The following is a 17,211-nucleotide window of genomic DNA, read 5'->3' as shown; positions in this document are numbered from 1 at the left end:
ACTGCGAACTGATTGAAATTGACCACGAAGTGAATGAAATTGACCGCGAAGTTAATGAAATTCACCATGAACTGATTGAAATTGACTACGAAGTGAATGAAATTAACCGCAAAACGATTGAAATTGACCGCAAAATGAATGAAATGGATTTTCAACCATCGACCTGATGGAATTTTAGAAAATAACTAGGTTGGTTGGCTAGCTGGCTAAAGTAACTTCTCCTACCCTAAAATCATATATGGTACGTCAATTAACTCATTTTGGTTTAGAAGATACACTTGTTAAATGAATAAAGAAAGAAATGAAAAAAAAGAGAGATGTTTTATTTTTATTTTTATTTTTATTTTTTATATGCTTGTATATACGTATTTATATAAATATGTATTAGAGAAAAATGTAAGGAGAAAAAATTTCTCCTTGAAAGAATAAAATAAAATTTGCTGAGAAGTTTTTTTTTTGCTGTTGCAATCTCCCACTCCTTTATGGGTCCCATCATGAGGTATGTGTTATATCAAAACCGTCCATATATTTGGCGAGCTCGTATTAAGGCTTGAGACTAAAAATAAGATAGATCTAACTATCGAGTGGACCACACTATAAAAGGTAGTGGGGGATTGAACGACTACCATTGAAACCCTTTTAGGGGTCACAGAAGTTTTGGATCAATATGAAATTTGTTTTTCCTCTTCATCCAGGTTTTTGTGACCTTATTAATGGATTGGATGGAAAATAAATGTTATGGTGGGCCCTGCGAAAGTTTTAACGGTGAATATCAATTTTCTTGTGGTGTGGTCCAACTGATCTTTCAATATGATTCTCTTTTTTCTTTGTTTTTTATAATACTCTGTAATCTCGAAATATGGATGAACGCTGTGGATATAATAAATACGTAACTATGGGCCTATGTAACTTTGATCTCTTTTGAACTGTTCGTACAACTCGGAGGTGGAGGAGCGTCAGCGCTCGTCTTCGCACACCAGCCCATCCTTCCGGAAGGAATGGCGGGGTATTTTGCTCCGGTGAAAAGTTGCCCGTACATTAGGAGCGTAGTCTAATAAGTTTGGACGGGCGTGATAAGGTTGCTAGCTTATACCTGAGGCGTACAGTGGGAAAACACTCATTAGAGATCTTCGGTGGACGTGACGAACACGTCACCCCAACCGTTGATCGTGATGTGGCTCACCTGAGTTTTGGGTCGGCTTGAAATTCGGGCGCCATGGATGGACGCCGATTGCGTCCTACCCTCACCCGGACAGTAATCCGTCCGGGCGGGGCTCTGTGGGGCCCAACGTGATGTAGGTGTTTCATCCATGCCATTCATCATTTTTCTTATATCATTTTAAGATATTAACCAAAAAATGAGATAGGTGCAGTTCTTAAGTGTACCACAAAGTGGGGATAGAACGTACACCATTAAAAACTTCTTGGGAGTTGGAGAAGTTTCGGATCAATCTGATATTTGTGTTTTCACTTCATCCACGTCTACATGACCTTATGAATAAGTTGGATGGTAATGAAACATCACAGTGGCCCTTGGAAAGGTTTCAAGGGTGGGTGTCATAATTACTGCAGCTTCCTTTGGTGTGGTTTAGTGGAGCAGTGGACTTGCTTTATTTTTAGGTTCGTACCTTAAAATGATACGAGGAAAGCAATGAACGGCGTGGATAAAATACTTACATCACGGTGGGCTCCACAGTGCCCCCGCCCGGATCCGTCCGGGCGGGGTTAGGACGTAGGCCGCGTCCGCCATGGATGACACGGTGGGTGAGTATCGAGCATCACACTCTGCCAGAGCATCAAATAACTCAAGCATCAGATTACGGGGCGCATGTGTATCAAGCATCACACTCCACCGGAGTATCAAATAAGCGTAAAAGGGGTACTTTCCGCGTTCATAGGTCTTTCGGTGGGTGGCGACGGGAAGAGAAGGAGAGAGGAACGTACCGGCGACTGAGAAGCGCCGAGACAGAGTTCCGGCGAGCTTCGCAGATACGGGGAGTTTCGAGATTTTCAGCGACGGGGATCAAGGCAGGGAGAGAGATAAACACGTCGGAGCAGGTACGAAAGCTCTGGATTCCGGCGATTTTGGGAGAGAGATGTTGTTGAGGGGTGAGAATATCCTTTTCAAAGAAAACCCCTCCAACGTTAAAAAAAATGTGGCCGTTGGAGAGGATTCCGATTCCTCCTCCGCCTGATTCATGGGTTTCAGAGAGGAATTCAAAAAAGTCATCTTTATGAGGATTCCAATTACCTCCAATTATATGCTCCCAAGCGCACTCGATTCTCCAATTCCTGTCAATTACTTCCAATTCGTCTCAATTACACTATTTGCACCAAATATCATGATATTTCATGATCAATCAGTCTAATCTGATGAAAAATTCCACGATATGTAATGGAATTTGTTGCAACCAAACATACCTAAGGGCTTGCTTTGATTTGTGAAAGCATGGGAAAGGAAACAGTGCTTCTCGTGAAACCTTAGGGCAAGTTTGGATTCATCCAAATGAAAGGAAATACCATTTCCCCATAAACTACATTTCCATTGTTTTTGAAGCCTTTCTTTGTGGGAAACACAATTTCCCACTTAAAAAAAGGAAAAGAAAATCAACAAATTTATTTTCCCAACTCTACCCTAAGAAAGGGATTTTCTGAAGATTGAAGGAAAATGAGTTTTTCAAGAGTTAGACCCAAATGTGCCACTGTCCATGCAATCATGTCACATGTGCCGCATGTGCCATTGTCCATCTCTGGTTATGCCCCACGCATGCCACATGTGTCAATGTGCTATGTGAGCTACCATCCATATTCTCTTGCACACAACATGTGTAAGGCATCCCACATGTGCTAATGTGTCGCATCTACCACCATCCATCTACTCCTGCACCCCACATTTGCAAAGCGTCCCTCATGTGCTAATATGCCACATGTACCACAATCTTCTTCTCTTGTGCTCCACATGTGCTAATATGCCATGTGTGCCTTCTTCTATCTTCAATCACTCCATATATGCCACATGTGCCAATGTGCACAAGTGCTACCCTCTAGCTTCAAGAGCCCACGTGCACCAAGCATATCAACATGTCTCTTGTGTTGCATGTGCCACCATGCAACTTTCAAGCACCTTAGACGTGCCACGGTTTAGCTTTAAGCAACCCACATTTGTTTTGTATGCCACATATACAATTGTCCATCTTCTAGCGTCCCATATGTGTGCCAAATGTGCTAATTTGGTATATGCCAATAACTATTAAGATTTTTTCTCAAGAAATTTTCTTCTTTTTTTGCCAAATAACAAGTTTGAGAATAGTCAAAATTTATAGGAAAATCTTGTTGAAAAACAAATCGGGAAAACCATGTTTCGTTTCTCACAGTTTCTTGGAAATAAGGTTTTATGAGAAACATTGTTTTCTTTCCCATGCTTTTCATAAATCCAAATAGGCCCTTATTTCTAAGAAACTGTAGGAAACAAAACATAGTTTTCCCTTTCAACAAGTTTTTCCTATAAATTTTGGCTATTTTCAAACTTGTTTTTTGACAAAACGGAATAATTTTCTTGGGAAAAAAGCGTAATAGTTATTGGCGCATGCCAAATCCGCACATTTGACACGTACGTGATGCTAGGAAATTGACAACTGCATATGCGACATTCACAACATATGTGAGGTGATTGAAGCTGTATGTTGGCACATGTGGCACAAGAGATACATTTGTATATTTGACACATGTGGGCAATTGAAGCTAGAGGATAACGCTTGTTCACGTTGCACATTGTCACATTGACACATATGGCATACATGGAGCAATTAAAGATGGACGAAGGCACATGTGGGTTGCCTTGCACATGTGGAGCACAAGTGAAGATGATGGTGATACATGTGGCACATTGGCACATATGGAATGCTTTGCGCATGACGGTGGTGCATGTGGCACATTAGCACATGTAGGATGCTTTGCCCATGTTGGGTGCAAGAGAAGATGGATGGTAGCTCACATGGAACATAGCACATGTGAGATGTTTTACACAACCCACGTGTGGGGCATGAGAAGATGGATGTTGGCACTTGTGGAACATAGATATGTTTCATACAGGTACATGTGAGGCATAATCGAAGATGGACAATGCCACACGTGGCACAGGTGAGGCGATTGAAGATGGAAATTGACACATTTGTAACTCTTGAAAAGCTCATCTTCCTTCCATTGTGGGAAAATGCCTTTCTTAGGGTGTAGTTAAGAAAATAAATTTATTGATAAAAAAAATTGGAAATTGTATTTTCCACAAATTCTCCTAAAGAAAGTCTTCACAAACTATGAAAAGGTAGTTTCATGGAAATGGTGTTTCCTTTCATATCCATATATCCAAATAGGCTCTAAGAAAAAAAAAAGCATCATACTAATAGAAAATGATACATTGCTTGTCATTGATGCCCCCTCCAAAGAGCTCTACAAAGTTATCTTCCAATGGAAATTAATCATGCCACCACTGCCCCGAACTTCAACAACATGCTCACACATCTTTGTGAAAATCAGCCAACTTCACTGATTAAGATTTCTGATTTATTCAGCCCCAAACACAGGAAAAATTGTGGATGGATCACAAAACAAAAATGAATGGCCTAGATTGGTAATTTGGGCCATCGATTGACCATAGAGGGAGGGAGAGCTATCCAGAGAGGTAGAGGGAGATTGAGATGCGCTTGTGTCCTCCTCCTCCTCTTCTTCTTCTTAACGGAGCCCTACAATGATGTCGAGGTTGAGAATGTGATGCGATCAAGATCATGGTCAAGATCGAGATGGGAAAGAGAGGGGTTTGAGGCAAATGGGAGAGAGGGCTGAGGATAGAAAAGGGGACATGTGTTTTTGGGATTGAGCTGTAAACGTACTCGCATTTACCCAAATCCTACTTGCAGTTAATATTTTCGGATGAACATTACCCTATCCTGCAAAAAGAATAAAACACATTCGGTGGTAGATTGGGGACTGGAATCCCCTAAAAATGCCCAAGTCTAGGGCCCACCATGTTTTTATTTATTTATTATTAAATAAAATGTAAATCCACTCCATTTATCATGTTTTATATGTACATTCACTCCGTCTACCAGAGAGCCCTACACAACCTTTAATCACTCGATGGGCCCCACAAAATCTTCGGATCTAGATAAGCCTCAAATACCCTTACAGATCTTGATGAAAGCAGGTAGTTTCTATATTTAGATGGGCGCCCCACACATTAGCAAGGTATGGATGGGCCTACAACCTTCAATCATGGGATGGGCCGCATGCATTTTTTGGATATAGATGGAGATAAGATTTAAAATTATAAATCCAGTTAGATAGTGATAGTTTATTTATTTATTTATTTTAGTTAGTTCCAATTGAAAGCACCTTTCTCTCAATTGAAGAAATAATTGCAAAATAAAACAGCTAGTACAAAAATGAGTAATAACTCCTAGTAGAGACTGGTACGATTCAATTCAACATTTCGTTTGTTCGGGTTTGATTGTGTCGAAGGGCATTTGCACCTGAGTTGGCATAAGATGTGATTAGGGCAGAATGATTATCTCTTTTATTTGTTTCCAAATATGGTAGGACTCTTGGCTAGTAAGTATTAATGAAATAATATGAGAAATAAGAAAGAATTTTTATTAACTCAGTGCTTCTTCATGCACCAGGAGGCCTGATCTTTCAAGCTAATCACGTCTTATGCCAACTCAAGTGCAGATGCCCCTTTAATTAGAACTTATTAAAATAAAAACTATCACTATCTATCTGGGCTTCTAATTTTGAATCTTATCACCATCTAGATGTGAAAAATGCGTGTGGCCTTGTCCTGTGCTTAAGGGTTGTGTGAGGGCCATACATTGTTGTTAATGTGTGGGGCCTATCTAAATATGGAAACTACCTATTGCCATCTAGACTTACGGCAACAACTGCTAAGCATTAGGACCCATCAGATACATTTCTAGGAAGTGTGGTGTGTATTATACGGATAGTCAAACCTTTCCAATACTGAAGTTGTTGGAGGTGTCGTTTGTTTGAAACTGAAGTTGTTGGATGTGTCGTTACTCGTTTGTTTGAAAACAATAAGGTGTAAATATCAACTCCCCTAATTAGTTGTAGATACTTTCTGATAATTAGAGGTGGTTGATTTTGATGCTCTATGTATGTGGACTTATTTATGCTACATCTAACATGACGTGAGTGCTTGTCTATTCACGGAAGACACCCATGCTATGTAGTTTTGCATGTGCAAATGAACGTGCACAAATACATGTGTGCTTGTATGAACTGTTTTGAGTGCAAATACCCCAGGATAGCAGTACATTAGAACCCAAAGATCTTTTAACCATTTTACGGAAAAATGTAAGGCCTTATTGATATGAAATAGACCATCCATCAGTGAATATGCAGATAATAGATATTTGCATGTGAAAGAATGCTTATTAACTTTCTTATTATAGTTTTTACCATCTGGCATTTATTATATTATTAACCCTTATGATTAAACTAAATTTGTGCAGTTCATCTTTATTGCACCATTAGTAATTAATTGTCTCCTCGTTTGGGTCTAGACATACAGTGGAAAGATTTGGTTTAGGGATACAGTTAATTGGAATGGAAATGAAGGATGTTAGAGTAGAGTTGACTTCACCAAGGGCTAATCCTAATCGTCCATCATCTGCACTTAATGTGTGTGCTCGCTGGCAGTTATACCCAGTTACACCAAGTCATACGCAGTTACACCTGGTTACACAGTTACAACAAGTTATACCCAATTACACCCGGATCTTTTATTTATTTATTTACTTTGAAGGCAATGATTTTATTATATAAGGCCAAAGCCTGAAAGAATACAAATTACAAAAAGAAAAAAGAAAAAGAAAAAGAAAACAACCCTAAGGTTTCAAAAAACCTTCGCCCATTCCATTGCATGCATTTTAGCCCTCTTGAATATATCACTACCTGACTACTTTGATTCTTACACCCAGATCTACGTATCCTATAGATTTGGTTTACCCTTCTGCACGAGATAATTAGCCCAATGACACATTCCATATATATTTCTTACAAAACATTGTGAGGTAAATGCTCTCTCTAACACTGTCCTTGCAACAAGTTGGATGGTTTAGAGACATAATCATTTTGCCCTTCAATGATCATTAGGGTTTCATTAGCGAGTATCAGAATCTGACAGCCTGATTACCATGTGCTTGATGTGTTGAACGGATGCTGTTACAAGATGTAAAAAAGACCACATTCAGAACCCCAAAAAGATTGAACAAGAAAAGAGAATAATGAGATCCAATAGAAGATCCAAGAAATTCCTAAAGAAAGTATGACAGATTTTCAATTAATGGACTGACATTATTGCTGATGGGCAGAACTAACATGCAAGATAGCTACATAAGTGACACGAATGCAATTTCATGTAACAAAAGTATGTTCAGAAAAATATTTGGATTTTGACCGTCTCCCTATCCTTTTTTTTTTTCCTCTGGTTGGCAAGAAACAAGATATAGACCATGAAAAGAAGATCTAACAGAGCATCATATGGAAAAAATTGTGGACATCCAAAACTTTGCGAAAGAAATCTCACTATCCTTGATTTGTCTATTGAAAGATAGCCTCAAATGATCAAATACAGAATGCCAAAACAAAACTTCAATTACTCTGGGTTTCACACTGACAAGCCACGACATCGTCTTTGAAGGCACAAAATCAAGGCAAATGATAATGGAGAGCAATGTCATGCCAAGCCATTAGGCAGTCTCCCACACTGAAGGGCATAGTCCAAACCATATGAAACTTATTGTGAATAGACCATATGAAGCTGACAAAGATGGCGGAAGACTGAAGCTGCACCAGAAACGATGGCGGAATCGGAGACGATGACAGAAAAGGCTGGAGAATCGGATTCCCAAGCCCGAGAAGCAACATGGGAAACGACGGAAGGAAGATTCAACGGAAAAGTTTCACATACAGAGATGAACGGGGGCGTAGATAACCAATCAATAGGGGGAGCGGGAGAATGGGTTCATGTTGCAAGGAGTAAATCCAAAACAACACAACCAAGGATAAAGACGCGTGATGCGGCTAGTTATCCGACTCTGTTTGTCAAGGGGTTTCCAGAAGGATGGTTGCCCATCAATTTTTCTAGAGTGTTCGGGAGAGCTGGAGTAGTGATGGACGTGGTGCTGCCTAGAAACAAGGTCAATGGAGCTATTAGGGGTTTCGCTCTGGTAAGAATGAGCTCTGAGACAGAGTTATACAAGGCGATTCAGGTCAATGGCGAAAGCTTCACACCGGGGGGGGGGAGATTTAGGCTGAAACTCAGACGCATCCGCAAAATAGGAGGAGATCTTCGCCTTCCGAAATCGGGCCATACGCTACAGAGACGCTCTATTTCAGATCGATCTGAGGGATCTCGGTCCTTTAAGGAGGTGCTTTTGAACTCCAATACACCACCAATTTCTCTAAGGGCGTGTTTGGTCCATGGAATTGAATGGTATTGAATTGTATTAGATGAGATTAATATCATTATTGCACAATGATTGCATGTCTGGAAATACCGTTGTATTTTAGCTATCCAATCCCATGTTTTGGATACAATTTTTGCTACGGGAAAACATTGGATTAACAAAATCATGTTTGGTGGACCATGGAATTGTAATCAATGGACCAAATTCACAATGGATGTCGTTCACTTATACGAATATATAATTAGAATGTCTTGTGTAAATAACGTATATGGTTTGGCGGCATAGATAAACACATGCATCAATGTGGGGCCCACACATGGAGTGGATTTCAAAATCCACGGAAATTCTGTGGGACCAAATGCAATTCCACAGGACTAAATGCAATTCCATCCCACTTAATCCCAACCTTTCCCATCCTCCCCAAATGTTAGATGGAATTGCATGGGAACAAATGCAATTCTATCCAACCTAATCCCATCTAATCCCATCTAATACCCTGCGCCAAACACCCCCTAACGATAGCCCCCTCAGGGTCAATAAATCACAAAAGGAGGAGTTGAGAAGAGTCGAGGTGAAAGTAGAGCAGGCTGAGGGAAGACCAATTCACATCAATCAAGATACTCTGAATCAATCCAAATCTGCTCTTAGGGACTCCGTGGTTGTGATTACCAAAGAGGGAGTTTCGATTCCCCAAGTTAGGAATTGGATACATGAATGCTGTGGTTTTCCATCGGAAACGTACTCCATTAAACCAATTGGATTTAAGGAACTATGGATAAGACCGAGTCCAAATATTAACTCGGATCTCCTAATCATGGCAAGGGCATTGCACAAAGATTGCCCAGTTCTCAATATCCAAACGTGGGAAGATTTCTCGGCGTTTGGTTTCGAAGATGTCTGGTTATTGGTCTGGTCGGTTCCATTAGAACTGTGGAACGAAGCTTTCTTCCTGAAAATCGCATCTTGGCTGGGTGATCTAATCCAACTGGACCCCAAAACGAAGTTTGGTGAGGAGATGGGAGTGATTAGAGTTAGGATTAGGAGAAAAGGGCACCTTGTTACCAAACTCTATTCAGGTCATGGTTGATGAGAGAAGTGTGTTCCTGCTGATCTAACAAGAGGCCAAAGATGAACCTATTCCCAGATGGGGTGATCTCTGGAGGGTCAGAGAAATGGCGTCTTCGTCGTCAACGACCGAGAAAGAAAGGGTGGTGGATGAAGGTACACATTCGATTTGCTCCGTAGAGACTTCAAAACAATGTGAACTATCAAACTCATACTCCGCAAGACTACCGTATCCTTCCTGTAACATGTGACATACATCAGATGTAACTTACGGATGCGTGGCAAATGCAAAAATATCATGTTAGTATCGGGCAACAGATACTCCAACAGTGGATACGTGTCAACCTTCAACGATTCCGGTGATTCTGCCATTGCATATGTGGACAGTCGAGAAAGCTTCTCGGTCTCCCCCACTTTGAGGGCGCGAGTTTTGACACCTAGTAGCCTCGAGGATCTCGGTGTCGATTTCCCGGAGGTTCGGAATGCGAAAGGTCGCTTCGGTACCTCCCTCGAGACTCCTTTATTCGCTTCGGACCACACGACCCTACATCCGATAAATCTAAACCTCTCCTTGAACGCGGAACCTAATTTTGAACGTCAGCTCATTCTCAAGGCTCCTTCATCAGCCTTCCCTCTGTATATCGAACCTTCTCCAAACAAGTTCGACATGGAAGGGGGAGCGTGTCTCGGATCTATCAGACACGGCTCATTGTCGTCGGAATGCGCTAACTCCCTCATCTCTCTCTCACCCATATCCATGATTCAGTCAAAGGATTTTGTAGAGCACACTCTTATACCTCTATTTCATGAAGACTTGGGGGAAGGAATCATAGAAGCAGAGCCCTTGCAGATGAGGGCGGGAAGATCAACAGAAGTTATGGGGGAAGATCGTCTGGCGAGGTTGAACATCGAAGATCAAAGAGCTCAGATAGCCAACACCATTCAGAAGAAAAGATGGATCAGGGATGCCATGGGCCATGTTGGTAGATCTATAGGCCTTTCGTTTGGGGATCATCCCGAAGACTTTCTAGCCCTATTCCACTGTATTGAGTCCCGGGGTCGACCTCTGTCAGCGTCCAAATCTCCCAGAACTGCTCAATATAGGTCGGGTAAAAATAAGGAATTGCAGAGCCTTCTATCCACTCCCAAAGTGGAGGATTTGGGAAGGGTCAAAGGAGGATCAAGGGGCGGATCAATTTCCTAAATGAGAATCCTTTCATGGAATGTTAGAAGAGTGGGGTCCAGGCAGAAGAGAAGCCTTATAAAAGACATCCGTGGTAGAAGCAAGGCAGACATAATCTTCATGCAGGAAACAAAGGGGTTTCAGATGCTATAGGTAGTACGGGAGGCATTCTGGTGATGTGGAATATGTCAATGTGGTCGCTGGAGAAAAGTTGGATTGGAGCATTCTCAGTTTCGGTCCTTCTCATGGAGGTAGTTTCCAAAGACTGTTGCTTCTTCACCTCTGTTTATGGCCCCAACCAAGCAGAAAGAAGGGCAGCCTTCTGGGAGGAGCTAAATGCAGCAAGGCAGGAGTTCAGTGGGCCATGGTGCATAGGAGGAGATTTCAATATTACTCACTACTTGAAGGAAAAATCTGGTGGGGGTAAAGTCTCTGTGATGATGCGATCCTTCTCATGTTGGAGTGATGATCATGGATTGGTGGACCTTCCACTCTAAGGGGCGAGATTCACCTGGTCAAATGATAGGGCTGATCCTATTCTTGCTAGGCTGGATAGATTTTTAGTTTCGACTGACTGGCTGGAATGCTTCCCGTTTGTCTCTCAATCTCTCCTTCCTAGACTCATGTCAGATCACAGCCCCGTTATCCTTTCCATTGACGATGATAACTGGGGCCCGAAGCCCTTTGGATTCGATGTTTGATGGCTGAGGTTAGAAGGCTTCCAGCAGATGGTTAAAGATTGGTGGGTAGGGTTCGTAGTAGATGGTTATGCCGGATTCAGAATCTATAAGAAATTAAGGCTCTTGAAAGAAAAGATCAAAGAGTGGAAATTAGTTGATCTTCAAAAAAGGGAGATGGAAACTAGTGCAATTTTGGCTGAGTTGCAGTCGATAGATGCTGTTGCTGAAATAGATCCATTGTCAAGGGAATGATGGAACAAAAGAATGGAATTAATTCAAAGTTATTTAGCCAGGGTTCTGTTAAATGAAATTTCATGGAAGCAGAAATAGCGGAGCAAATGGATAAAAGAAGGTGCTAAAAATACGAAATATTTCCACTCTATTGCCAGTGCTCGTGCGAGAGTAAACAAAATCAACAGCTTAGTGGTTAACGGGGTCCGAATAGAAGATAAGCAAGATATTTCTGAAGAGGTGACTTCTTACTTCAGTAAGCTCTTCCATAAAGAAGAATGGGTCAGACCAAAGCTCGATTATCTTCATTTCGATTTTTTATTGGGAGAAGAAGCCAATATTCTTGTATCCAAATTTTTGACTACTGAAGTTAAGGAGGCGGTGGATGTGCTGGGAGGAGATAAAGCTCCAGGTCCAGATAGGTTTTCGATTATTTTCTTCCGGGCTTTTTGGGAAGTCTTAGAGGGAGACGTAATGGCATTCGTCAATGAATTTCAAGGGAGAGGTCGGTTGTCAAAGGAGCTTGGAGCTTCTTAGCTATGATTCCAAAGATTCCTGGAGCAGAAACCATACAAGATTTCAGGTCGATTAGCCTTCTTGGTGCCCCTTACAAAATTTTGGCAAAAGTATTGACTTCCAGATTGAGAGTGGTGATGGGAAAGATTATCTCCGACAATCAAAGTGCCTTTATTCCGGGTAGACAAATAATAGATAGTGCTTTGATCGTGTATGAATGTCTTGATTCGAGCCATAAATCCGGAGCCAAGAGTTTGCTATGCAAGCTCGATCTAGAAAAAGCCTACGACCATGTTGATTGGGATTTCCTTAAATGTATGATGCTTCAGATGGGCTTCGGGGTCAAATGGTGCAGATGGATCAAGGAATGCGTGGGCTCTGCATCCTTCTTGGTTCTTATAAATGGTTCTCCCAAAGGATACTTTGGCAGCTCTAGGGGCTTGCGCCAATGGGACCCACTCTCTCCATTCCTATTCCTTATTGTGGGTGAGGCTCTTTCCAGAATGCTTAAAAAAAGTCAAGATGCAGGCGTCATTAGCGGATGTATAATCAAAGGCTTGGACTCTCCAATTTCCCACATCCAGTTTGCAGACGATACTCTACTATTTTGTCAAGCTAACCAAGACAAAATCAATAATCCGCATACAGTAGTTCGGAGTTAACATGGACGAAGCCGAGACAACTCATTTCGTTGAGTTTTTTAATTGCTCAATGGGTAGCCTCCTGACCACTTTTGTTGATCTCCCACTATGTGTGGGTAAGCCTCCAAAATTCTTATGGGATAAAGTTATAGACAGATTTGAGTCTTATCTAGCTAGATGGAAATGTAGATATTTGTCCTTGGGTGGTCGTCTTACTCTGATTAAAGCGGCGGTCTCCAATCTGCCGCTATATTTCATGTCCCTATTTAAATATTCGGGCGCGGTTTTAGATAGGCTTGAAAATTGAGACGAGATTTCCCGTGGTATGGTAAGGAGGACGAGAAGAACTTCCACCTGCTCGACTGGAAGATGGTGAGTCAGCAAGTCCAAGAAGGCGGCACAGGAATTAGGACCCGTAGGAGTATGAATCGGGCCCTCTTAGGCAAAGTGGATCTGGAGACTGGGTACAAAAGATGGAAATCTGTGGAATTGTGTGGTTAAAAACAAATACGGTCGATCAATGGGTGGGTGGTAGACAAGGACTCATCTGCCTATAGGGCTTCTGCTTTATGGAAAGGTCTGTTAGCTACAAAGCAGGAGGTTCTCAAAGGCATCGGTTTCATCATAGGTAAAGCTGAAAAAATTCGCTTCTGGGAAGATATCTAGGTGGGAGAAACAACATTAAAAGAAGATTTTCCGAATATCTATCGGTTGGCTCCAAATCAGGCTATTTTGGTAGCTGACAGATATCACATACAAGGCAAGGATATAGTGTGGAACCTGGCTTGTAGAAGAAAGAAATAGGTGAATTCGCGGCTTTCCTCAGTCGCATTGGTAATGGCAAGCTTGATCGGTTTTGTACAGACATGCTGCTGTGGAGATTCGATAAATCTGGTATATTTTCGGTCAAGTCCTTAAATAACCTCATCTGCGGGAAAGCCGATGTCTCATAAGAGATAATGACTAAGTGTGGAAATATAAGCTCCCTCCAAAGATTGCGGCCTTCGGTTGGTTGGTTGGTTGGTAAGGGAAAAGTGCTGACGGTTGATAACTTGAGAAAAAAAGGAATGACAATCACGAATATCTGTCTTTGCTGCATGGAAAATGCAGAATCTGTGAATCATCTATTCATCCACTGCCCCTTCATCAACCAAATTTGGTCAACAGTTTTATCTTGGTTCGTTATGTCTTGGTCCTTTCCAGATTCGACGGGGAGGCTGTTAAAAGCTTGGCATGGTGTCACCACTGGCAAACAAAAAAACTATGTTATGGAGAATGGCCCTCCTGGCTGTCTGGTGGGCAGCGTGGAAAGAAAGGAATGAGAGGTGTTTTAATGGAGTTTCCAATTCAGTGGGGTCCATAGTGTCAAAAATTCACTATTATATTATCGAATGGGCCATTTTTGTAACTCATCCAACAGATTGTAATTTGTTTTTGTTTGGTGACTAATTGCTCTGCTATCTCAGCGGAGTGACTCTCCTTTTGTAATTTTTCCTGTTCTAATGAAAGTGACTGTTATCATTCAAAAAAAATAAAATAAATATCAAGGCAAATGATAGAGAAGAAATGATCAAAATCCAAAACAAACTCCCAGCGTGCTAGAAAACTTGACAGCATTGAATCTCTGACCAAGCACAAGAACAAAATCCTTAAATAAGCAGAGAAATCGTACCAGAAAATAGATATAGACCACAAAAACAAGATCTAACAGATCATGATATAAAAAAACTGGTGAACATTCGAAATCATATGGAAAAATGAAATAGAGTGGAAAGACAAGCTAATGAAATTACTGTATAGAAAGCCTAAATCACATGATGTGAATGATCTCATTGGAAGAAAGGAGAACAGATCCAAGGCTTATCTCTGGCAATCTAAAAGATTCCAGAAAAGGTGAGAAATAGCTCGCCTTGATTTGAGATCTCAATTTTTGCGAGATCTCTCTCTTGAACTTTTGCCCGAACTGGGCCTTTGGCATTTCTTTTCCTTTATACCCTTTTCCAAGAAATAAGAAAAATGATCGAAAATCAAAACCCACCAAAGGAGGTGGCAAGGAGAGGGAGATATGCAAAGGGTGCAACAGGGAAAAGATGCAATTAGAAAGTCATTGGTATGTATGCATTGTATCGGGGAGAGGTTACCAGGTAGAAATTGCTTATGTTTAATTAATCAATAAAAGGGGAATTATACTTTCTTAATTAAAAGTGAGTGAGGGATCCGTTATGTTGTGCAGGGGCTGAACTCTCCAACTGGTGATCAAGAAATACAGTAGAAGACTGGTGCTATAGAAAAGTAAACTATTCTCCTCGGGATTCAAGATAACGCTGATAAGATCTGTTCTTGTGTCTATCCTTATCGGTTCTGAGGTGCCCTATTAAGGTTTCCAGTAAAAATGAGGAAAATCAGTAGTTTCTGTGAAATGATTGGGAGGGGCCCCACAAATCTCATTTGGTGGCTTGGAAGGTGGTTTGCGAACCTATCGGGTATGGCATTTTGGGGCTTCGAAATTTCTGATGGATTAATTTGGCGTTGCTGTGAAAATCAGTGATGCATTTGGGAAACAGTGAGAACTCTTTATTAGGAGGATTCTAGTTGCAGAATACAGGGTAGATGTTAATATTTGGGATGTGAATACTGCATCATGCAAAGGACATTCGCCTATATGGAGAGCGATATCATGGGTGCATACTTTCTGTGACAACAATCTTTGCTTCAGAGTTGGCAATAGCTCCAGGGTGAGCTTCCGGGAAGATATCTGGTGTTTGAAGTCCCCTAGGCTGAGAAGGTTTAAAGTTATATGTTAGCAATGTTGTTGTCAAATAGCATAAGCGATCGTGTGTGACCTAAGGTGTTGTGTGCATATGCGATTGTGTAATCGTATATGCCATCGCACAACCCCAATAAATTTACATTTTTTAATGGCATAAGTGATGGCATAATCGCATAAGCCATCGCATAATCACATATGCCATGGCATAATGCCCAATGGTCATAAAACCACGTATGCATCTATGGCACATGCGGTATATGCTCCCAAAATGGCATATGCCATCGCATAAGGGCTTATGCAATCACATATGACAACACTGGTTAGCAACCAATAGAGGGGCATTGTTGCATTGATCTTATCGAATAACTTGGTCCCATCTTTCCACTGTGACATCTGCGAAGACAATTGTGCGTTTTGCTAGTTTGCTGGAGCTGCTGAGTGTGTCCCAATTTTGGAGTTTGATAGGGGAATTCGGGATTAAGAATTGAATGTGAATTTTTCAATGAAATCCTTAGTGAGATCGTTGTCTGCTAGAATATGGGATACTGCTACCCCCTTAAAGATCAGTGATTTGTATGGTTGGCTTCCATTGATAACATTGTCACCAAAGATCATCTCTAGCACTAGGGATGTCCACGCCGAATAGATGTTCGTTATGCTATTCCAACAAATTGGCAAGCCATCTCCTTCACTGTGCCTATGTGAGAGACCTTTTTTTTTTTTTTTCAAAGATGACGATTATATTAATATCAGAAAAAGAAACAAAAAAAGGGAAGAAAGTCTGCTGAGAAAGCAGACTGACTAGACTCCAATAAAGCTAAGATCGCTAGTCTTCAAAGAATCTACATATGTTGCCCACTCTATCAAGAGACGCTTGGATTTGGAGATAACAACTTCAACTGAATTAGTGTCATCCGAGAAGCATCTCCCATTTCTTTCAACCCACACGGACCACCAAATGGCTAGAATGGCCAACCTCCATAGCCTGGTCTTCTTCTTGCCTATGTTCATCCCATGCCAAGCAAAAAGAAACTGATCCGCTGCTTCAGGAACACACCAGGAGATATTGAATCGCTGGCTGAATTCAGACCAAATTCTGAAAATAAAAGGGCAATGCACTAGGAGATGGTCTATAGTTTCTTCGTTCCTCATACAGCAAAGGCACATGTTGGCAAGCATCATCCCCCCTTTTCTCAAATTATTGACTGTTAGAAGTTTCTTCTTACTGACCAGCCACCCAAAAATGACGATCCTAAGGGGGGCTGGGTATCTCCAAATGAGCGAGGGCTGCTGAGAATCTGAAAGTAGCGAGTTGTTGTGAATCAACTTATAAAGCGATTTGACAGAAAATCTGCAAGACTTATCCAGTCTCCAGATAAGTCTGTCATCATTCGACTGAACCGGCCTGACTGAATAAATCTCTTCCAGAAGATCTGCATATTTTGAGACCTCCCAGTCTTGTAAATACCTTCTACAATTCAGATTCTAGACTATCTTGTCTCCAACTACAGAGTAGCAATCAGCCACAGAACTATCTTTGGAGGAAGCGAGAAGGTAGATGTTCAGGAATCTTACCTTGAGAGGGGCCTCCCCCACCCAGATATCTTCCCAGAACTGATATTAGCACCTTTCCCGAGTTCAA

The 17,211-nt window shown here is 41.4% G+C and overlaps 2 protein-coding genes across 2 annotated transcripts in view; both read left to right on the top strand.

The window, feature by feature from the left end:
* Positions 1 to 1,685: 1,685 nt before the first annotated feature.
* Positions 1,686 to 17,211, top strand: part of LOC131217145 (uncharacterized protein At2g24330-like) — a 35,299-nt gene continuing 19,773 nt past the window's right edge. Inside the window, exon 1 of the mRNA XM_058211931.1 lies at positions 1,686 to 2,058. The gene's annotated coding sequence lies outside the window, so the exon portion shown is untranslated. The remainder of the gene's footprint in view (positions 2,059 to 17,211) is intronic.
* Positions 8,332 to 16,082, top strand: LOC131217146 (uncharacterized). Its single transcript, XM_058211932.1, has 2 exons — positions 8,332 to 10,716; positions 15,449 to 16,082. The coding sequence occupies exons 1-2, from the start codon at positions 9,823 to 9,825 to the stop codon at positions 15,536 to 15,538; spliced, it is 984 nt and encodes a 327-aa protein (XP_058067915.1). The 5' UTR covers positions 8,332 to 9,822; the 3' UTR covers positions 15,539 to 16,082.

This window comes from Magnolia sinica, chromosome 10, assembly GCF_029962835.1.
Source record: "Magnolia sinica isolate HGM2019 chromosome 10, MsV1, whole genome shotgun sequence".
Classification (NCBI taxonomy): Eukaryota; Viridiplantae; Streptophyta; class Magnoliopsida; order Magnoliales; family Magnoliaceae; genus Magnolia; species Magnolia sinica.
This window is presented reverse-complemented; position numbering and strand designations above follow the sequence as displayed.